General features: G+C 36.8%; 1 protein-coding gene across 2 annotated transcripts in view; it reads left to right on the top strand.

The window, feature by feature from the left end:
- Pde11a (phosphodiesterase 11A) overlaps positions 1–24,549 on the top strand; it is a 381,907-nt gene that overhangs the window by 122,085 nt on the left and 235,273 nt on the right. For both annotated transcript variants that reach the window (XM_005324647.4, XM_078017653.1), the window contains exons 3-4: positions 13,692–13,781; positions 16,973–17,113. In XM_005324647.4, coding sequence (XP_005324704.2) covers positions 13,692–13,781; positions 16,973–17,113 — 231 coding nt within the window. The remainder of the gene's footprint in view (positions 1–13,691; positions 13,782–16,972; positions 17,114–24,549) is intronic.

Below are 24,549 nucleotides of genomic sequence, written 5' to 3'. Positions count from 1 at the left end.
TATCTTTTTCATTAATTTGGTCGAATTCGGAGTTCAGTTCTATTTCAGTCCAGGAATGCTAAAACTAGACCATGAGAGAGAGGAAGCCGTGTTTTCAAGGCTCAAATTGTGTCTGGATCAGAGACTGAGGGGTAACAGATTGAGAGGAAGTGGGGTCGGGGACATAGGTGAGAGAAATCATGGGCAGAGGGAATTAAAGATGAACCAAAGCTAAAGTGAGGTAGGAGAATCTAGTTTGCAGATAGAGGACTTTTTCTCAGCTGCCTTAAATATCTAATGGCATCAAGTTTGTTGTCTTTCCTGACTCTTACTCAAATGTTAATCCTGGCATGGCCAACCTACTTTATTTTTTCATATCCTTATATTGTGAAAATAAATAAATCCTTAGAGGGAGACTATAGAAAGAAAGGTCAGAAGGCCAAAAACTGAAACTGGAAATACAACTTGGATGAGGCTGTCAGAAATGCAGAAAAATTATGTTAGACAGTACAGTACATGGATGGCATACTTCAACAGCTATCTAACTAGTGATCGTGTATGTCAGACTACAGAGAGCATAAGGACTTAGAATAGTTGACATATTGTGTATTTGGTGATTGAGAGTTCATAGGCATACCACAAGCTAGCCATCCTGTAGATAGCAGATTTTAGCTGAATGACATTGGGATGATGTGAAGCCAAGCAGAGATAGACCACGTAGCGAAGATAGAAACAGCAATATCAAGTGAAGAGAAACACATTCCTTTTGAAGGGAGAGAGGAAGATACAAACATAGGAGACAGAGACAATGATCATAGAGGAGAAGTTCTCCAAGGACCCTCAGAAAGGACAAGAATCTAAAAACCAAGTAATGAAGAAGCATGTCTATAAAACAGGGACCTAAACAAAAGGATAATCCAGGGTAAACTGATAAGTTTGAAGATGAGGAAACTAAGATTTTTTTTTTTTTTAGTAATCATACTCTTCTGTGGAATCAGAAATAAATTTTAAAAATCTGGTGGCTTTATAAAAAGTAACATGTAATAAATGAATAAGCCACAGATTGGGAGAAAGAGCTTTGGAAAACACATCTAGTGAAGGATTGGTATCCATAATATATAAAGAATTCCCCTAACTCAACAATAAGCAAACAAACCACTCAATTTAAAAATGAGCAAAGGGTTGCACCAAAGAAAACATATACAGATGACAAATAAGCATATAAAAAGACACTCTATCATTTTCATTAGGAAATTACAAATTAAAATAATTAGATATGGCTACATTCACACTAGAATGGCTGAAATCCAAACACTAACAACACTAAAGTGTAGTGAGTTTGTGAAGCAACAGAAATAAATTCTCATTTACCACTGGTGAGATGCAAACATGCACAGCTACTTTGGAGCACAATTTGGCAGTCACTTGAAAAACCAGACCTGCTCTTACCATGCAATCCAGAAATCACGTTCCTGGGCATTTACCCAAATGAGTTGAATCTTATATCTGTATAAGAGCTAGTATATAAAAGTTTGTCAAAGTCCTACTTATAATTGTCAAAACTTGTAAGCAACCCAGATGTCTTTTAGTAGGTGAATGGATAAACAAACTGTGGTGCACACAGATAATGGAAAGGGATACTAATCCATGATTAAAAGAAATGAGCTATCAAGATGTGAAAATATATAGAGATACCCTAAGGGGATATTGTCAATCTGAAAAGAATAGATACTATACAAGTCTAATTATGTGACATTCTGGAAAAGGCAAAACTATGGAGTCAGTAAAACTAATCAGAAGCTGACAGGTGTTTGGGGAGAAGGAGGGAGGGATTAATAAGTAGATGAAGTGCAGGGGATTTTTTTTTTTTTTAGGGCAGTAAATTCTTTTGTATGATTCTGTAAGGGAGTGTTTTACTCAGATTTTTGTTGCTGTGACCAAAAGACCTGTCAGCAAAACCTTTTCAGAGGAAAAGTTTATTTTGGCTCATGGTTTCAGAGGTTCTGTCCATGGTCAGCTGACTTCATAGCTCAGGGTCCAATGTGAGGCAGAACACTATGGAGGAAGGGCACAGTAGAGGAAAGCTACTCAGTTCCTGAGACCCAGGAAGCAGAAGAGAGAGCTCTGTGCTCACCGGGGACAAAATATAAACTCCAAAGTTATGTCCCCAGTAACCTCCTTCCTGCAGCCACACCTTACCTGTCTTTACCACCTGTAACAGAAGTGTTTTCAAGTTACTAATCCGTCAAATGAATTAATGATTAGGTCACAGATCTCATAATCTAATCATGCCACCTCTGAACTTTCCTACATTGTCTCACATAGGAGCTTTCAGGGGCTACCTCATCCCCAAATTATAACAGGTGGATACACACATTTGTCCAAAACCATACATGATGAAACACAAAGAGTGAAACCCAGTATGCACCATGGACTTTAATGTTACTGTATTAATTTGACTAATCAGTTGTAACAAATATACCAAACACTAAGGCAAGTTGCTAATAATCAGAAAAAACTGCATTAAAAAGGAGACTATTCAGATTTCTATAGGGAATCTCCATACTTTAACACTTAATTGTTCTGCTTAAAGACAAAAAACAAAAAACCCTTAACATCCATTAATTTAAAAACATTTTCTAAAAAAGGAATGAAGTACTAATATATGCTATAGTATAGATGAACCTTAAGGACAGTATGCTAAATGACAACAGCTAGACACAAAGGCCACATATTGTATGATTTCATTTATATGAGAAGTCCACGACTTTCAGAATGAGGAATTGTAAATTGGAAGGAGCTCAATAGGTGAAATGGTAAAAGGAAGGGTCCTGCTGCTAATTGGAGAAAACAGTGTGGATCTTTTTCAAATTTAAAGAAAAAATTTTTAGATATTTCTTATCAGAAAATAGTACAAGAAGATTATTTTTCCTGTTCATACATTGATTGTGATATAATGGCTTTTTTTTTTTCAAGCATCAGAGTGTTGTACCCTAGTTTTCTGCATTCATACCAATGGTTGGTAAGTGGGAAATCATAATGATTTTTAATAGCCCAAACTCAGGAATGCCTGGAGCAAACTAGCTCAAACTGACTTCTTGCAGGAGCTGTGAATTACAAAGATAGATGGAGCAAATGGACAGGATGAGATATGTAGGTCAACCTGCTTGTAAAAATAACCTTGACAAAGCAATATAGGTAGTTATCTTTGTAGGAGTTCTTAAACTGAAAAAGGGGGTAGGCCAAGTTTACTGAGCCATAATACTTATTCACCTAAGACAAAGCAATCATAGCTTACAAGAAGACTTTTAGACTGTATCAGAGACAATTTCTGACTATCAAGTAAGATTTCATGATTTATGAAAATGGAAGACGATTAATATTCTTAGTACGTAAAGAGTGCTTACTAAGCAATAAGAAATAGATAAGTAGCCAGTAAAAATTAAGCAAAATATACAAAGAGACCATATTTAAGAAAAAGAGATAATGAACAAATTATATCACTGGTAAGCAAACAAATGTAAGTTAAAGCAAAAATGAGTATTGATTTTATCTGTGAGACACGATTTAAACAGAATGATAATAGTCAATGTTGTATGAGTGGCAGCAAATGAATATACTCTGATTACTGTTAGTGGGAGTATACATTGGTAGGGTCTTTTTGCAGGATGTTTTGTCAGTAGCTATTAATATTTTTAATGTTCATATTTTGCCATCCTTAAAATTTTATGGAAAAATCTATCCAGCAGTATAGTCCAGTGTACAAAGATATATTTTAAGAAAGTTCACAATGGCATTACTTGTAATAAAGAAAAACTGGAAAAGCAATGTGAATGTCTACTAATGGTTAAATATACCCTCTCAGGTATATATTCTGTAGAGATTAATATGAAGTAATCTCTTTGAATTGACATGTAATGATTTCTAAGATATATTCTCAAGTGAAAAATAAGTTGTAAGAAACATCTTACAATATGATCCTATTTATATTTACAAACACCCCTAGCACTAGATATCATATGTAGTTCATTAAAAAGTCCAGAAGAATACACTCAAATGCTGTTCCTTGCGAGGGGAGTGTGATAGGAAATGAAGGGAGAACTGTAGTTATTTCATGCAGTTCTATTCTGTTTTTATGTTTCTAGCAAAAAGTAAAGATTTGTGTATCATTAGGTATTATTTTAAAAATAAAAAATGTCAGTGTATTAATATTAGTAAAGCACATAGAGTATTACCTAGCAAAGAGATGTGCTAGGTAAATGTGTGTTGAATAAAACAAGCCCCAATAAATAGAATTTGATTCTAAGAATATAATCATGGAACACACAAAGATTTAATTGCAAGGATGTTTAACCCCAGGATTTTTGTTAATCTAAATTTGGAAACAAACTACATGTCTAACAGTGTATGATTACTAAGTAATCATGTGTATGATTACTAAGTAAAATTGTATTAATCCACAGGAGCAGAATATTTATGGTAACTTTAACAGCTTTATTGAAGTATGTTTTACATATCATAAAAATTAACCCATTTCAAGTGAAAAATTGATTTTAGTAATTTTATAAGTGGTGCAACCATTATCATAAATTGGTTTTAGAAAATATCCCTGAGAAGACTCCAGTCCTATTTACAGTTAATCCTGATACCATTGCTAGCCCAGGCAAATACTAATCTACTTTTTTTCTCTATGAATTTTTTTTCCTGGACCATGTAATGGGACATTTTGCTTCCATGGAAATTGGTCATTATAAGTGACAATAAAATATTATGTATAGGATTAGCCTATTTGGGTATATTTTTGTGAAAGGATAAATTTAAAAAAGAGAGAGAAAGAACAGAGAAGAAAACATGAATGGAATACTCCAGGATGTTGATAGTACTTATGTCTGGGTGGTAATTTGGGTACTTGTTTTCTCTTGAAATCTTATGATCAGAAAAAAATACAAATTATTCTAAAAATGACATGGCTCTTGCAATGGCTTCCTTCAGGGTTTTCCCTTCAATGTAGTGTGTGCAAATAAGAAATACCTCTAGGCATAAGAAGATTATTTCTCTAAAGCTGCAAAAAGCAACAAGGTTCTTGGGTATTATATCCAGTATCTGCATGGTTCAAGCAGTCAGCAGCCCAAAGCCTTAAAAAACAAACAAACAAACAAAAAAAGAGAATAAAGTGTTGATGCTACAGGCTGCTTTCTAGACTCAGCCTTTCTGCCCTTGGGTGAACGTGGCTGCTTGGGGACATTTTAGCCAACACTAATTTGTAGGGAAGGAGTGAGAATAGTGGAAGGGTGCTCAATCCAGGCACCCTAGGGTCCCAGCTTTAATACTTGGGGATAGAAGCAGAAGCACCACCCTCTCCCCCAAAAAAGGAGTAATGAGGGTGCCTAAATAGAAGGAACAGAATCTATGAAGATTTATGCTTTCTTGTGTTTTCTGTCTTTAATTTGGACCAGTGGGCTTCCTTTCCTTCTGGGTTCTTCTCTCTATCTTTGCTCCTTGCTGCACCTCTATTGCATTGTTCTGTCCCTGCTTCTGTCTCCTAAAACCAAGCTTCTCCTATTTCTTTATTTTCTAGTTTATTCTTCCTCGTCTTTTTTGAATGAAGTCCCAATCCATTCCTTAACATGTTAGTTCTTTTGATAGACACTCTCAAAAAGCATGTATTTAGATAATCTATTCATGCCATTTTAAAAAAGCAAAAAGCAAAGTTTGTTTCTGTATCTTTTGGAGGCTGTTTTTTTTTTTTTTTTTTGAAATGAGCACATTTCTGATAGAAAAAGATATCTTTTATCCCAGAGTATATGTATTTTGATGTGATCTAATGAGATTCATTTGTGATTCTAATTCTTGAAATAAGAGTCCCAAGTATTTTTATTGATGAATTTGAATAGAAGCAAGATTACAGTGAACTGTCAGGAGCTGTCCATGGGTTGCATGTGGGTAACTGGGCATGGAAGCCTCGTGGAGAGAGACATCTGGTGTCTGGGAATGACCAGTGGACATTTCCTCTGGTCAATTGCCCAGGGAAAATGTGAATCGGTCCCGCTCTGCCTTGGCCCACATAGCACCTGAGATGGGTGTGACCTGCTAAGATGTCAATCAACCTGCTGACTGCAAGACATCAGGAAGCAAAATTCTACCCTTGAAACCTTATCGATGCCTTTGATGTACCCCCTTAAATAAACCACTAGAACTATCTTTCCTTTGTCTAGTTCCAGAACCCATGTGGACTAGATCTATCAGGGGTTTTGCCTTTTGTAAATATATTTCTGAATATTTGTGCTTCGTTATTCACTAATTATTTGAGATTTTAAGTTTTGGGGTGGCTTCCATCCTCCTTGGCAGGTAGAAGAACTTCCAATGAGATGCTGGCCATGTACCCCCCGGGTAGTGAATGATACTGCTGGAAGCAGAAATCTCCTCTAGAAACTTTAGAAAGCTTCAAACTCATTTTTTTTTTACTGTTTTAAAATATTCTATTCCTTGAAATGTTTTGAAATGTTTTATTACTTGAAAATAATGTAACTGCTTTCATATTTTGATATGTTATTTTCCAAATTATTGTACTCTCCTTTATTTAGTGTTTGAATTATAAGTCTCTTAAATCATCTCTAGTTTTATATCAGTAGGCCAGGAACCAGGGAAGCTTTGCATCCAAGTTCATCCCCTTCATGCCCCAGGGCAGATGGAACAATAAGGATAAGGTTTTCAGCATCTGCACAGAGAGAGGAGGTATTGCCTGTTGGTGGGAAAATCTTCTCTCATGCATTTATACAGCTGACAGTGATGCATCCGGCCAGGCTGTTTTATCTTCCAGAAGTGGGGTCCATAGAAGGCATGGCCCCAACTCCCCTGGGAATCTCCAGTGCAGACCTCAGCTTTTTTAATGATGCATAATTGGACCAGACCAGGCCATGGAGCTTTAATAACCTCTGTGGTTTGCAAGTTTGGAAAGACTGACTACCTACTGTCTTTCTTTAGTACATTGATGGAAGGCCCAGTGCTCAGATTTTATGCTTATTAATGATACTTTTATGAGTTTCCAGGGCTAAAGTGACTTTTTTACACTGTTTAATGATTTTCAGCTTTACTCCCTTTCTGAGTGGGATGTTGTAAAGATTAATTAGCCAATGTTCACAAAGTGCTTTCAAGCTGAAAAGTGCTGCACAAGGGTGTACAGACTCATTAGCTTCTTGGTCATTAAGGCTGTTTTAGACCTTTGGCATTGAGAAACTAGATGGTGAAGGCCAAATTAGGATTTTATTATTCTTTTTTTTTTTTTTTTGAGGGGGGAATTTCAGAACTTCAGAAAGAACAGAGTGGAGAAGTATATTGTTATTGGTGGGTTTCTTTTCTTCCTCATTTTGTTTTTCTTTTTTGTTTTCTTAAAACATCTGTTACTCTGGGACTAGAAAAAAAGAAAGAAACATATCTTGTTTTTAATACTCCCCACACTGCTTTAGGTTTTGTTTTTTGGCTCCCTATTTTCAAAAATGTATTTGTCTGTGTCTCCTGCATGTTTATTTAGAAACTGTGGATCACATGCTCATGTAGGTGTCCATAGTGTGGTTAAGTCTGGCCTAGAGCGCTGAAATGCAATGCCAATGAATGACAGAGGGTAGCACATCCTGTTTGGTAATAAAGATCCGCACTCTGTGAGCAGTGAATCATGAAAGTAAAATATTATCTTCATCCACAGTAATTATTGTTCATCATACAGATGCTTTTTGACTTATGATGTTGTTACATCCCAATAAACACATGTAAGTTAAAAATATCCTCATACATCTAACTTACTAAGTATCCTACCCTAGCAACATAGTACACTGAAGGGTATTGATCATTTGCCCTGTGATCACATGGCTGACAGGGAGCAGCTGCTTGCTTCATTGCCCCAGCATCACAAGGGAGCGAATATTGTACCAACTATTGCTAGCCAAGGAAAAGATCAAATTTTGAAATTTGAAGTATGCTTTCTACTGAGTGTGTATAGTTTTTGAACCATCATAAAGTCCAGAAATTTAAGTTGAACCTTTGTCAGTCAGGAATCTTCTTTATACATTAGCATTTTATATGATTCAATTAAGCCTTTGTTAGAGGTTGGAAATGTACAAATGCATAACTAGGACCTCAAAGAAACCAGAAACAAAGACAGATGAACCACAAATAATTATACTGACACCTGACTTTTAGTGGCATCAACTGCCAATTTGATAGAGGACTAATATCTTCTAAGTACTGAGAGAAAATAACTGCAAATCTGAATTGCATGCCAAACTAAATTACATTTTAAGGTGGATCATAAAATAAACATTTGTTTATACAAAACAAAAGCACAGCACTTTCTACTAACACGACAGATTATTATAAAGGACTATCTTCAAAAAGAAAGAAACTATCCAAGAAGGAAGTAAGGAAGGAGATACTACAAGGAATGAAGAGGGTCAATTTTGGTCTTCTTGTGGGTAAATACAAATAAACACTGACTAATAATAATAACAGAAATGTTTATGGTAATAAAGCTAAAATATGTGTTTAAAAACAAATATTGAGAATTAAAATGTTTCAATTCTAAATGTTACAATTAGATTTTATTAAATGATATATAAAATTTCTAGATTAATCATGAAAATGAAGGAAGCAGAATGTAGTTGAGGGAATGAGAAAAATAGAATCAAGAGCAATTGACTTAATAAAAAAGGGGAATAAAGAAATTTAACAGTTTTAATAATTGTTCCTGGGGACCTTATCTTATAATTATAAATGCTAAGTGGCTATGTTGTGAAGCTCATGATAAATACCTACAGGAAAAATGAGCAAAAGCAATGGTCTTAATGATATGTGAACGGATGCCAATGGCTTGGGATAAAATGTTCAATAGTCACATCATACATAAATTACACAGGGAATTGTGTTACAGGAGAGGAACCTCTGATGTAGGGAACCCAAATATTTTCTAATGGATAATAAGCCTGCCTAACCCCTACCACAGAGTGAGACATTATCTTAATCATGTGTTGCATAGTGAGTAATTCTTCCCTCTGATCTGGAAGGAGATGTTTCTGCCTTCCAATGCCATTCACTACAGAACATTTTCCCCATTGACTTAAGTTGAGGTGATTACTTTGTAAAACAATTTAAAATTAATTTTTCAAGTGGGTCTAGTATAACACAAGACACAAATACAAAAACACATCTAAAGTATTTAAACAAATTATTCAGGAAAATGCACATGTAAAAGTATGATTTTTAAAATGAGCATGTTTTATTTTATCTTATTTAAAATTTGTATAACCCAAATAATAAATATAACAGATTTTTAAAAGATCATTAAAATTTTGACAGATATAGACGGAGGTGAAGAGTAGAAGGGCAAAGAATTTCAGGTGATGTGGATGGTAGAGACATCATGGGATATAGAGTATCTGACAGTGAACTGGGGGAAATGTTCCAGTGTCATTAAAGCATAGACTATATAGACTAGAAGATATAGTGAGGGCCAAATCTTTGGAGGTCATTAATTACACAATGAAACTTAAATTTTGGCCTTTGTTTTCTGTGTAACTATTGAAGGAGAATGATCTTGTTAAGAATCATTTCATGAACATAGTTAAAGCTAGTGGCATACTTGAGAGTGGTAATGGTGTCATGTAGTTGATTGTACATACTATACTGTTAACCCCGTTTGTGATGAGAGAAGGCAATCAGGCAGCTCTTGTTAAGTTGAGCTGATCTATACATTCCACCTGCAGTGAGCAGGGTGTTGGTTGTGCCATTTGTTTTTGTTTGGATTCTCTGTGGAAGCATCAACTTGATAAATTAGAGTGCACAAAATAAGACAGTAGGTATCTCTTTTGCATTCAAAATATCATGTTAAATGCTTCATAATTGGTTTAAATTAGCAGTACTTTTATCTCCACTGAAGAATAAGAATTGGAGTTACACTGAGATATGAGGGATTTATATGAGAAAATTTCCTGAAAGTGACACTTGCTAGATATTTATAATGGAGAAAGACATGGAGTTGCTTTTCCTAAAGCTTTGACAGTACCACTCATCTGTCAGGAATAAATTGGGGCAGATGGGGGCCTTCATTAAACACAGTTGTGTAGATTAAAGAACTAATCCTTTCAATCTGATCTACTTGCTTTCTTGATCATACATAGTACTAGCCATAAGAAAACAGCATGTACTATTTGGAAAAATCGTTTACAAATTCTGAATTTTTAGACCAAAGCTAGGCTTAACAGAAACAAAAATGAGGAGGAAGAAGTTTGTTATTAATTGACATTGTGACCTTGGATGTTCTCGGGTTCTGAGGGATGTTGAAGTGTTCCCATTGAGCCTAGGACTGCTCTCTGGCAGTGCACCTAGCCCAACCTGGTCCCCAGGCCCTGTCTTTACTCTGTAGCTGGAACCACACCACAGGACCCACTTTAACACCTGAGCAAACGCCCATCCTTTCTCCTGCTCTTTCCCTCTCTTCCACCACTAAGGATGTAATCTGATCCACAGTCTCCAGAAAACTGGGGCCCTGCTACCCACTGACTGAATCTTCTAAAGTCAGCTTTTTTTCTATTGGAATATTCTACTCTGGTGTCCATAACCACATTGTGATGCCTATCAGTGTAATCTGCTCTCTGTTTAGGATTTACCTTAAACCAACTGCTAGACAGATCACCCACAATCTGAGGACTTGTTCTTCTAAAAATTGGGCTATGTCTGCTCTACCAGAACTATTTCCTCTATCTTCAGTCTCTTATAGCTGTTCATACACTCAAAGAATTTAGTTATGATGCAGTTAACTGGGCCATCATGCTAATGATATGGAAGATATATTCTATTTTGGGAGGCAGGATAATGCAGAAGTTAAGAAGGTAGATTCAGGGGTCAGGGTGATTGGGTTCAAAACTCAGCTCCATTGCTTTCTATATAAGGGAACTTGTCAAGAACTTTGAAAAGTCTGAGATTTTACTATACTTGCAAGACGACAATTTAGTCAGCCATTGCTCATTGATATAGGCAGAAAAGAAAAGACTCCTAAATCGTGAAAAAGGGCAGGTTATTACTCATAATAATAGCAATGCCTAGAGGGAGATACTATCTTTATGGTATTAGATAGTAAAATTCTGCCCTTTGCTATGGAAGGAGATGATATCTCTACCTTCTGAGACTATTTACTATGCAAACCTTCTTGAAAGTTAGAATCAGTGCTTCTGTTTGCAAGATGTGCGGTAGCATGAGACTTGTATAGAATTATCTCCTGAAAACTTGTGCAAACTCTCAAACCTTCAGATTTCTCATTTTAAAAATAGAATTAGTGGTATAATATAGGTCATTGTGAAGATCAAATGGATATAATACCTATAAAATGCTGACCATCATGCCTGCCACACGATCAATGTCAACTACTATTATAAAGGATTATTTCTTGAATAAGATACAAGTATGTTTATTGGATTCTTTGTTTTTCTCATCAAATGGAATATTACAGCTCATTGATGTTTCTAACTATTTGACTCACAGAATATTAGAATAAAAAGAACCAAAAGCGTGGTATTTTACAGGTAAGGAAATAGGTTCAGACAGAGGCTAAGTGAATTATTGAATTCACACAGAAAAGTCATCAAAAGAACAAAAATGATGTGATTTAGATTTAACATTCCAATTCTTTTAAAATAATTCCTAATGCCTGGTTTAGCTCAATTCATATTTAAAAGTAAGTAAAACAACCCTGTTTTGCATGTTCATTTGGTCACATTCTTCTTTCTACTTGATTGACTTATAAACCACCTTAGGCTTATATCCCCTGAAGACAAAAATAAATAGATAAAACAATTAAATAAATGGTAGAAAGTTAAAATATGTGATCCATACTTCCTCCTCTCCTTTATCTCCATCATGGACACTATCTTCTGGGCAAGAAAACCAAAAACAAAACCAGAGAACTGCAAGGAAAGTGCTTTTGGTGTGTGCAGGTGGTGTTGAAAGTAGGCAGGGAAATTCTAGGGGTCTATCTGGCAGCTTTATCTCAAGAGCTCTCTGCTGGCTTATGGAAAAATAACTGAGGCATGAAGAGGAAGAAGGGGAAACAGAAACAATATCTGGCTCCACAAGACAATATGGAAATCAGTGAAGAAATTTATCCTGAAAGATCTGCAAAAATGAACTCATTTGCTGGGTGTGGTGGCACAGGCCTTTAATCCCAGTGACTGGGGAGTCTGAGGCAGGAGGACGGCAAGTTCAAGCCCGGCCTCAGCAACTTGTAAGACCCACTTTCAAAATAAAAATCATATGGGCTGGGGAAGTAGCTCAATGATAGCATGTCCTGGGTTCATTCCCAGTGCAGCAGCAGCAGCAGCAACAGCAGATCGTTGATCTCATTTTTACTTCTTTTTTGTACCAATCTCATTGTTCCTCTCTTTTCTTAAAGAGTGAGGTCATATCTTTAGCTTCCATGGAGCTCTGAAACTCTTTCAGGGTTCCTAAATTCAGAGGTGAACATGCTGTCAGCCAAAGCAAGATTTTAATAGGAAAGAAATGACAGGGAATGTTTATTAATCTTCGGCTTTTATATATCTTGAATCTTCGGCAAAAATCACCTTTCACTAGAGGTAATTTTGCTCCAGATGTCTCAGAGGTGTTTCCGACTGGCTTCTGTGTGGGTGACCTGCTAAACTCTACTGGAAAGTTTTGGAACTGTTCTGTGTTGCTGTTGCTCTGTTCCTGTTCAAGGGCATCACAGCATGTGATAAAGTACATGTGCATAGAGAGAGAAACCAGAGAGGACAGAGAGAGAAAAGGAGGAGGAGAGAGACTGACAGACAGTCAGACAGAGACAGACAGAGAGAAAAACAGACTATGATAGAACATGCTGTTTTCCTTTGACATTAGAGAAGTCCCAAAGATATGTCAACTTGTTTCTTCCATTTGTGAAGAATTTAGGGAAATAGCCACTTCAGTTTTCACCCGGAGACCTCTATCTGTCTGGAATAGATATTCTAGATGTGAATTTGAGTGGAAGTTCCAGGTGGTACATCTTCATTAGGTCCAACCCTGCCCAGCTGTATGTTTCCTCTCATAGGAGGGCTTCTCTCCAATGGGCTCCTCAGCCCAGCTCTGCAGAACTATCCCATCGGTGTGCAATTATGTCCAGCTGGTGGCACCTAGTAGTGGACATCATAGAGCTCTTTCGAAGAAGACCACTAGGCCCTCGGCCTCGATTTCTTGCTGGGCTCATTCCAATGGGCATGTTTAAATCTAGTAGCTTGTTAACAAGTCAAGTGAGATCCCTACTACAGAGATGTACAAAAGAACTGGTTTTTATCCTGCCTACCTCCAAGTGTGAGGTGGGTACAGGCCTTAAAATTCCATCTGTATCCCAACTCCACTCACTCACTCATTTTTCTTTTATCAAAGTAGGAATATTTCTTTTATCAAAGTAGGAATATGTATGTTTTACACACACTTTCTCTGTGATAGGTATCATAAGCTGTTGGTTCACTTTCTGTCTTCAAAGATGTGAGTTCCCTAGTTAAACTATTAACTATTTTATAGTTAATTCAGAAAAAAAATCCCTTCTGAAGTTAACTGCTATCACTGAATCCCTATGGTAGAAAGTAAAGTGTTCCAATCAGGCATGTGCAGGGAAAGTGGAGTTTAGTTTAGCGATGGGTGTTTTAATGTTCTTAATGCTTTCTTTGCCCCAGGTCATGCAGATGTATCTTCCCTTTTGTGGAATTGCCATATCTAATGCTCAGCTCTTTGCTGCCTCAAGGAAAGAATACGAAAGAAGCAGGGTGAGTACAAGAACATGCTGACAGTCCTCAAAGCTTTGTCTTTCCAGTTTCTGAGTCATTATGTCTTTTAAAAACAGCAGATGATTTTTGAATAGTCCAGGAATCTTTTTCATTTGTATTATCCTGCAGGGCTATGGCTGAAGGCTCCCTTTAAGCAATAAGCCCAAATGGAAGTGGACATGACTTTTCCATTGTTGGTAGGGAGAAAGAGTGTTAGCTTCTTTTGAAAAGGATTTTCATTTCACATCTATACTCAAAGGCAGCTGATGTATTCTTGCTTACTTGTGGCTTCGAAACAATAACACAATTTGGTGTTTTTGGTTTTTTTAAACAATTTGGTTCCTTTAAGGAGCGCAGTGTATTAACAAACATGATTTGAATCCACCTTCCAGATTTAGTTTTGAACTGAAAGGTTTTCTGGAAGAGCATCTCAGAATACTTGGGACAAAAAAAGACTGACGCTCAAAAATGCTCAATTATCAAGTAGAGATTAAATCATATGAGGCTCACTCCATGTTTAAATCTAAGTTGATTTAAATCAACTTAGAAATATATTTGACAACAAGATGTTCAAAAGGACTCGAAAACCTCTCCTTAATCTTGTAATCAAATTGATTAAAGATTTCATTTATAAAATATGAATATGTAGGAATATGTCACAGTAAGCAGTGGGGCACAGTTGACCACACAGCCATCATCCTTGGCATGGCACACCACACCTTTTTTTTTTTTTTTATCTGATTCTTTTTTTCATCTTTAGATCCGAGTCTTACTACCTTTCATCTTGTGCTCCAGAGATACAGTCAATGAATTCCAGAAAACACTCTGTTTCACATTGTAACACCTTTCACCACATTGCCCCTCTGCCTTCCAAGCCTTGTGTGCACCCTTTGCTCCTTCTGCCGCCAGCCTTCCATATCCTTAAAGAGCCAGCTCAACCTTCTGGTTAATCTCCTCTTCTTCACTTACTATTTCTCCTTGCATATACCACTATTGTTCTTTTGTGGGTAACAGACTATATTTTTATAGTTATCCATAGCCCTTCTCACCAAATGTATTTTGAACTCCTTAAGGGAAATTTCATGTATTATTAGTCTTTTCCTCCTTGTGCATTACACAATTCATTTACTCATTTAACAAATATTGTATGATACTCTTTCAGATACTGTACATCCAAGTTCTCAGAGAACTTACTATGCCAGCAGGAATAATAGGCAAAAAAATAAGAATACTATAACACCAGGTAGCAATAAAGCACTATAAAGAGAAACACTATGAAATAAAGAGATAGACTAGTTGAGTTAATCTGAGAAGGAATGTGTGGGTAAGAGAAGGGTAGAGATTCAAGGATGAACACAGGAACGAAATTAGGTCACCAGAAGACGGAGGGGGGAAGTGCAGACACTTTTTTCCTAGAAGGCAAGTGACAGTAAGAAGCAGAGTAAATACTAAAGTGTGTGAAACGCTTTCAGTGCCAGGTGAGCTGCATAGCTTTCTAGATTTTCTTTCTCTCCTTTTCTGGAGCTAATCTGCATTGGCATTTGCAAACTTTCATCACTTGATAATAAAGCAGCAATTTTTAATTGGAAACAATAAAATTACTACAATGTGATTTGTCAGTGCAAGACTCAAGACACATTTGTTTTTCCTCCGAGATAAATGTTCTTGTATACAGGTCCCAGAGGCTCTCTCCACGCAGTCAAAACAAATTGAAAAGTTAAATAATTGTTCAGTTAATATGATCCATGTGAAGAAATAATCTGGAAGATTAAGGCAATAATGTTTCCCCCCTTACTAACAGGGAATTTTGCCTGTAATTAGTCAGACAAATTGTCTCGTTGTTAATGTTGTGTTGAGTATGAAGCTTTTGTGCATTGACCTCTTCCAGCAATTTGCTGTCCAAATGCCAAAGAGTAAAGCTTCGCTTAAAACTGTTTTTACCTCCTGGTGTTTCTCTTTGCTTTGGGATCACAGAGCAATATGTCACTTAGCCAGTCTTTCTTGGAAAAGGAATGCTACCCAGGGAACTTTGGTCCTCTTTCAGTTGCTCAGTAAACTTGATCCATTTCATGGATCCCTTAACCCATTCAAATGCTTTTCTACCTGAATAGATTCGGAGAAAAATTTTTTTATAAGTTTCAAAGGGTTTCAGGACAAATCAAATTCATTACTAGAGCTGAAAATTAGTCATGCCCCTGGGATAATGATCAACACCATGCTGAATAGATGTGAATTTGAAGGTTCATGAAATTCTTTTGGGAGAGGTCAGCTCCAAGATGGCATAGCTTAATAAATTCTGCTGAATAAAGCATCCTCTGGTGCAATTCCCTGGCTGTGTAATTCTCTGATTGCTCTGATAGAAGCATAATATCTGCAACTTGAACATAGCCCACTATTCTGAAACTTCTGAAGATACCCATGTCTTCAGAAAAATTCCAAACAAATATTATTTCAGCATAATTTTCAAGCTTACTTAGCCAGAAAAGTGACAGTTTAATTTTAAATGAGCTAAACTTAGAATTTTAAGCCTTTTCTTTAATTAGTGTGCTTTCATTCTGCTATTTCAACAGAACTTTAGAGACATTTTCTTTCCTGAGATATATAGATGTATCCAACTGTTCTCTTGCACAATGGTGGTTTAGTAGCATTTCCTCTATTTGTGTAGAAGTATTAGTTGCAGTTTCAGTTATATTTATAAAGTCTCTGATCCATATTGAGCATTCACATCTATAATTATTTCAGAATTCTGTGAGTGATGTGTATTAGCAATAATAAGTGTAAACTTTGATCATGAAGCTGTTTTCCTGATAGTGAAGAAGAGATATTTTGTGGTTTTCTGAAATAAATGTCCTTTTCAGAGAATTAAGTACTTGTTATTTTTAAAAAGTTGAATTTGTAATTAGTCAACATTGTGGAAAAACTATAGTCATGGAGGGAAAAAAATCCTGTAATAATGACTACTACATGGTCCCCAGTATATGGATGGACTCCATTCTCCAGTTGTATTGTGCAGTTTCAGAGTGTTATAAAATGAAATGATAGAACTATGTTAAACAATCATAAATGCTTTAAAAATCAGCCACACAAAATTGTTTGTGTTATTAGAGCAAAAGACAAAAGACTACATAGAGTTTTGAGGGGAAAAAAACATCAACTTTTTCATCTCCTAAATACATCCATCTTCTTACCAGGCTTTGCTAGAGGTGGTAAATGACCTCTTTGAAGAACAGACTGACCTGGAGAAAATTGTCAAGAAAATAATGCACCGGGCCCAAACTCTGTTGAAATGTGAACGATGTTCTGTTTTACTCCTAGAGGACATTGAATCACCAGTAAGTTATTGTTTATTTTTCATATAAGTCAAGGACTGTAAATGGGACGATGTTGAGTTTATCTGTAATTAAACCTATGCAACTGTGACGGAAACAACTCTCTTCCTGAGTCTTTTAAGGACAAGAGGTGACGTTTTCTAAATGGAAATGTGTTTCCTTCAGGTGTATTTTCATTCTTGCCTTGTTCTCACCTTAGAAACGTAGACTCTCAGCTGGCAGGGACCTTCAACATGTATCCAGCCCATTTGCAAATGAAGGAGCTAAAGGGCTAAATGGTTTGCCCAGTCTCAACAGCTCAGTTAAAAGAGAAGCTAAAATGCCAGCCTCCCACTTTATTTGCCCATTAGGTAGAAGGTCCTCTATACTCCTGGGAGTGGATTGCAGCTGAAACAATGTCCCTCAGGGCAAGCAAGCAAATGACTGGGGAAGCTGTGCCCTTAGCTCTTGAAGCCAAATTGAATTTGAGCCTCCCAGTGAGTAGCCTTAGCTGGGCTGTTCTCTGCTGCAAACTGGTCTTGCTGGGATTTCCAGGCTCTTTCCCGGCTTCTCTGGATCTGTGGACACTGGCACAGAGCAGCATAAATAAGTGGAGGAGGTACCTTCCCACCTCACCAGGGCTCCTGGTACTCTGAGGGAAGCATCATGGAGCATAGGGCCTGTAGCTTGCTGTACCTTGGTGATTTGTGGCCAGCTTTTAGGTTCTGTTCAGCCCTTTGGCTCTTTGGGAGAAACCTGCTGGAAAAATTATACAACAATATTGAAAATAATGATCTCATCAATCTAAGTTCTTGAAAGTTAAATGTCTGAACCCTTGGCAGCAATTTATGTCTTTGCTGAGAATTCTCCTCAAAGACCAGGAATTATATAGCAATTAAGAACTCTTTTAATACCTTAGAGAATGATATTTTCCTGTACTTAGAAAAGATTATTATCTTTGCCTTTAGGTCTGTTTTCCTCAAAGAATAAGAACTTGAGGATAAATTTTACTGATTTAATAAGTATTATAAAACTCACAGCATTGAGTTTTTAAAAACATCTATGCATGCTGAAAATGTTAAAAGTGTTTCCCCAGATTTTACCAAAGCTTGGGATTATTCTGGGTGGGTATGGTTTACACAAACAATTGCCTTGTAAGTATCCTGCAATTGTGCAAAACTCAGCTGTCCTTTGAGAGGATGGACACACACACACACACACACACACACACACACACTCACACACACACTCACACCAATATCCCATAAATTATGGAATGCTCCAGGCCCTCTGAGAAGCATTTGAGTTCCTTTATTCCTCACCTTATGAGGAGAGGAAGGTGTTAGTATTACCCTGATTTTATAGATGAGGAAATAAGGCTTCAAGAGCAGAGTAACTTCCTAGAGTCACTCCCATCACTTGACTCTAAAGCCCCTGAAAGGAGTGGCAAGGGCCCAAGGTGCTCATTGGTGCCTGGCAGGCTGCCAGGAAGACCCCACTAGACAAAGAGGCCTGGTTCTTTGGTAAATCAAATTAAAAAGTGCAGATTATGGAAACTCATATTAAAGGTGGGGGCAGGGCTGGAGAGTCGGGACTATAATACATTCATGGTATAAAATAGTGGGGGGTTGTCAAAAAACATCATCTAGGTAGATGGTACAAGCAATAGAGTTATGGGCATATTACTGAAAGTTAAAGAGCTTTGTTGTTGTTATTGTTATCACTGCTAGATACTATATATCAGTGGGGCTGGAGCAGAAAATGCTGGGCTACAAATCATGTCTTCTCTCTTCCCACCCTGCCACCTCAAAGTGAAGATGAACTCCTCCAGTCCTGAGGGGCAAGTCTGGGGATGTGTTGTAAAGCTGCGAAGACTTCTTTGCCAAGGCTGCTGTCAGGAAAGGTGGTGGAGAAGTTGGGCATCACATGCAGAAATCCATCAGCTCTATGCTTACCTTTGACACAGTTCTTACCAAAGCAAAGCCAGATTGAATAGGCACCAAAATTTTTTGCTGGCACAGTAGAATCAACAGACAGAAAACTGTGCAATGTTCTTTGGCTGGACTTTCCTTCTTCCCCCAGCTCAGAATGCTGAATGACAGATTGATAGTAAAATCCTTTGTCATCTAGATTTAACAAGGGATATGAATGACTATTAGAGAGGAGACCCAAGTGAGATCCATAAACACAATTTGATTTGATTTGATTGACATATCGAATCAAATAAGCAGACCTAGATAGCTTTTTATGTTTTCAAGGCTAAGAAAACAAAACTGGAACTTGAGGGTGTGATTTTTAATTCCTGAAAGTTCATATGCAAAGTAAACATGTACGAAGAGTCATACAGTTTGTTAAAAGGCAACAATGATGAGCAATAGGTGAGATTTTGCTGTGAAGCTGTTAAAAAGCATTACAAAATGGGAGACTAATAGCCTTGTAAGAAAATAGCTGAACAGAATGGATTCCAAAAGACCCCAACACCTGTGAGAAGCTAATCAAGACTGTTCTCTTGTATGGTTGAGAGAATTATTTCTGAGGAGGAAAAAGGTGTCTTTTAAGAATTTCAAACTTGACAAAGTCATCGTTACTGAAAGCATTTCAATAATAGAGATGTGTTAATAATTATAAAGGAATGTATGCAAGATTTCAGCATCACCAACAAATCCAGCATTCAATTATAGCTTTCCTTTATTACCTATGACCTTTTCTTCCTTGTTATTATCAGAAAGCCTATTGCTAGCAAAATGCTTCCATCACCTTTGATGCAGCTATAACAGCAAAGAGCTTTTTCCTGTGCAGAGTACTAGTTTCAGTTTTAGATTTGTTACAACCAGTAATTATCAACATAACATAAAGCAAAAATGACAGAAAAGAGGATTCATATCAAGATGTGAAAGGAAGCCCTCTCCTGACTCCCTCCCCAAGTCTCAGGTTAGCCTGGAATTCTGCTTCAGGGGAGGGAGGACACAGAATATAGAAGCGAATATTTAATTCTGGGCTTTTAAAATTTATAGCAGTGTAATTATTCATACAAACCCAAACTTTCCATCAGTAAGAACCAGGATTTACTGACAAGAAGCTTGCTAGGAGGGTGCATTTGGTAGTTAGACAAATGCTACAGGAGATAGAATGATCTTCATTCATTCATCAGATACTTTTCTGTTGCCTGCTGCATGTCCTGGGATCTGAATCTTTTATTTCTAATCTTAAAGCAAACATAAATTAATGATTTATGTTCAAAGTCCAACATTAAAAAAAAAAACAACTATAAACCAAAAAAAAAAAAAAAAAGAACCAAGAATTTCCTAAAGGCCTGAAGAAATCAGAGGCTAAAACCATGAGCAAAGTAATAGATTTAGAAAGAGAACAGATGAAGTCCTAGAATAGCCAAATCTTAAATTGCCCAGAATAAGGAAAGAGAATACACCATTGTAGCCAGTCTTCCTAACATGACCCCCAAGACTCAAATGCCAAACAGTGGTGGGAGTGGCAGTCCAGGTGGGGGAAGTCGAATGTTGGTTCCCCAGACACCACTACAGAGAAGATGAGACATAGCAGTGTTGGCAGAGGTAAGGGGTAGTGAGTGCATCCCAGTTTTCCTAAAGCCCCAGAAGTGCAGGAGAGGCAGATTCCGTTTTTCCCATTTTCTCACCAAAGTTAATAGAGAGAGGTCTGGGACCTGAAGAAGCCTGCTGTCAGGATTAAGGAGACATGATATTGTGACCACGTGCTGGAAGCATCCCAGTGTTAGGGGATGACTGTGAGGCCTAGTGGGGCTGCCCTGCCTTCAGCTGGGGCTAATCTGGGCCAGAGGATCTCCCTAGAGTGCAGCTTTGCTCCAAAACTCCCAGGAAGTTGCAAGTCAATCTGGAGAAAGTTTCAGTATTCAGTGAGTTTAAATATGAAAGACTGAGAAAATTTGAAGTGGCTGAGTTTAACTAGAGTGGTCTATTTCTTTTGTGTTCTGTCGACAAGCACAAGTGGGGATCGAGAAGAGATTTAGTTGAGTTATAGAAAAATAATACATTACTCTTCCACACAGCTGTACCTGAGGCCTTTGAAATGTATTCCCAATACACAAATTGCATTCTCTACTTTCTCAATTTGCATACGTGACAAAGAAAAGGTTTGAAATTAGATGGGTGGAGAGAATGATGGATTATTTTACAAATGTTTTGGAAACAAATGTCTAGCAATAGGAAAAAAATACGGAAAGCCGGATTCCTACCTCTTACTTGTTAAAATATAATTTTATGAAAGACAAAATTATGACTCTTGTGTATACAAAATAAGTACAGACTTTTTTAAACTCTTTAATTTATGAGGGAACCAGTATGATGTTAAAACCGGTGTAAGAAGCATTTGAGAAATTAGGTGCTTATTGGCAATGTTAGGGTAGGCTTTTAAGGTCAGAAACAAAACTGGTCAGAGACAAAACTAGACCATAAACTGTACCCTTTATGGTTGTCTTTTCCATTGGAAAGAAATCACTTAAAACTTCTACCTGAGAAAAAGCTACATATTAACATTTTACTTAGTACCAAGCCTGGAGTCTTTTATCAGTATTAACCAGTAAGTGGAACTAAGCACATTCCTTAGTTTAGGAGCTGGTACATTTTTTTAGGAAACACCCAGATAGTAAATATATAAGGTTTTCCAAATTATACAGTCTCTGTTACAGCTCTTCAAATCTGCCACTGTGGCCCCAAAGCAATCATGACAACATATGTGTGGCTATGTTCCAATAAAACTTTACTTAGAACAGTAAATGAGATTTTATTTATCTAAAAAAGCAGGTGGTGGCCCTGATTTGGCTTGCAGACAACAGTTTACAGAACCCTTATTTAGATAATCACACATACCCCCCATCCCATTATTCATTTAAAGATTAGTACATAAAAAAGAGCCACCACCATGGGGCTTCTGCAAAGATATCATAAGCACAAAACTGAAAGGGAGGTGGAAGTGAAAGCTAGGCAAAGAGCACACACCACAAAAATTGATGACAGTTTCCCATGAAATGAAATTAAAGATAATGTGACCTCTTAGGAAAAAAAGAAATGTTCAAAACAGAGATACAAGGGCTCAAGGAATAAATGAGTAGCATAAAAAAAAAAGACCATTAAAGTGAGATGATAGAGCTTGGAAAGAAGCCGAAAATATATAACCATACAGAAATGGATATTACATTAAAAGGGAGGGAGGGAGGGAGAGAAGGAGGGAGGAAAGAACAAAAGAAAAAGACAGAAAGAAAGAAAAGAAAAGACATTTCTAAAATGCTTTCAGGGACACGAAGGATAAAATTGAAAATGAAATGGAAAGTGATAAGGTATAAAGAGAGAAAAGAATGATAAGAAGGCGGTCAGAATAAAAGAAGTTCAAAATAAGGATAATTGGTATCTCTGAAGACAACATGACAAATGGAACAGGAAAAAGCACTGGAAATTCTAGCTCTGGGACATTTTATTGTAAAAAAAAAAAAAAAAAAAAGGCAAAGTTAGATTTACAGACTGAAAGAACATGCCATTTCAGGAAAAGTTGAATCTGACTGCTTAACACTGAGACTCATTTGGTGTTAATGGACTGCAAAGATATTGAAAAAAAATCTGTAGGCAAGTAGATAAAAGAAATCAAGTCACCTCTTGGAAGAAAGTTCATACTGATACTACATTTCTTAGTAGCACTCTCTGTTTTATATTTTTCATTTTTTTTAATTTGTTCTTTTCAGTTATACGTGACAGTAGAATGTATTCTGTCATATCATACATACATGGAGTGTAACTTCCCATTCTTGTGGTTGTACATGATATGAAGTTAGTCTGGTTTCATCTTCATATATGAACATAGGAAAGTTATGTCCAATTCATTCTAGTGTGCCCTCTCTGTTTTAATTTTAACCTGTTAAATTTATCATTTTCTCTCTTTGATTTGTATTGTAAGGGTTTTGTTATAAAACTCTTTACAACCAGCTATAATGGCATATATACGCCATATACATACATATATATAAAATTTATTTTTTGTTTGTGTGTTCATGTGTGTGTGTATGTAAACCAATCACCTTAAATGGTTTTCCCCTACTTTGGAATGCCACTTCTATATTGTACCAAGTGTCCAGCATACCTGGGTCAGTTTCTGCATTCACTCTTCTATTGCTGGTCTATTTGTCTGTTTCAGCATCAATATTACACTGTCTCAATTTCTATAGTTTTATACTCCAGTTTGCTATCTCATAGGGCAATCAGTCCTCAATGTTGTTCACTTTCAAAATCATCACATAACTATATCCTAGGAAGCAAGGAAAACATCTTTTTACTTAACCTTTCCTTTTATTAGAGATTAAAGTCTTATATAGCAGGGGCTTGTCCAGCTGATTTTCCCCGTGAACAGGAATCAAGAACAAGTTGTTATTCCAATTGTTCGTGCTCATAAGACTTTTCTGTTTGTTGCCTATCATTCTCTGATACAGGTGTGTTCAAATCCCTAGCATCACAGATTTATCCATATCTCTTTGCTCAGTTATGCAGGTTGCTAATTCAGTTATCTATATTAATTATGTGTTTTTGAATTGGGATTACAGCTTCTTTTGACAGGAGGGTTTGTTTGTGCCTTTGTTTTCCTTCCATCTCTCTGGTCCTCCTTCCTGCCTAACAGTGTGCACAACTCCCTGGCGCCTAGTCAAGAACCAGTGCTGACTTGATGGCTCAGGTCTCCAGCTGGGTGGTAATATTACATCAAGCCTGAGGCAGTTGGTTCTGTAGGAATGAAGCTGGGTCATCTGTCTCAAGGGAACACTTTTATTCCCCAGTCCCCAGGAGGAGCTGAAACTCCAAGTATCATTGTCTGCCTGTGTCAGGACCTGGAGTCCCGAGGCCTTTGTCTTCAGACTTGTACTTTTATGAATCTTCTCTTTACCCTCCCTCTCTCCTCTTCTCCCTTCTTTTTAACCTTTAGATGTCTGTCTTGTTTTCTCTTTCTGTATTTTATTAGTCTCTGCTTCTTTTGGAAGAGACCAGATGTGTGAAAACATGAGCTTGTAGCTGCACCCTCTCCACTTGCATTCCATGCACTGTAATCAGAAAACAAAATAAAACAGCATCATTTCAGGAACAGCAACAACAAAGCTCCTTCCTCCAAAAATAACTCTTCCTTCTCGCTATTTTATTAAAATAATACCTGAAACAAAGCCTTTATTTTACTTTATTTTTGTGATTTTAACACTTTCACAAAGCTAATTATTACAAATGTATATTTCATGGCCTCTGCAAATTTCAGGGAAAAAAGGAAGAAACAAATTAAAATCTAGCTATGGGAATGGGAAAAAAATCTTTGCTAGCTACTCTTCTGACAGAGGATTAATATCTGAAAAAACAACACCCTCCCCCAAAAGCAAATAAATTGGCAAATGAGCTAAACAGATACTTCTCAAAAGAAGAAATACAAATGACTAATAAATACAT

The sequence above is a fragment of the Ictidomys tridecemlineatus genome, chromosome 7, assembly GCF_052094955.1.
Source record: "Ictidomys tridecemlineatus isolate mIctTri1 chromosome 7, mIctTri1.hap1, whole genome shotgun sequence".
In the NCBI taxonomy this organism is placed as follows: Eukaryota; Metazoa; Chordata; class Mammalia; order Rodentia; family Sciuridae; genus Ictidomys; species Ictidomys tridecemlineatus.
Note: the sequence above shows the minus strand (reverse complement) of the source record. Positions and strands in the feature narration are given on the sequence as shown.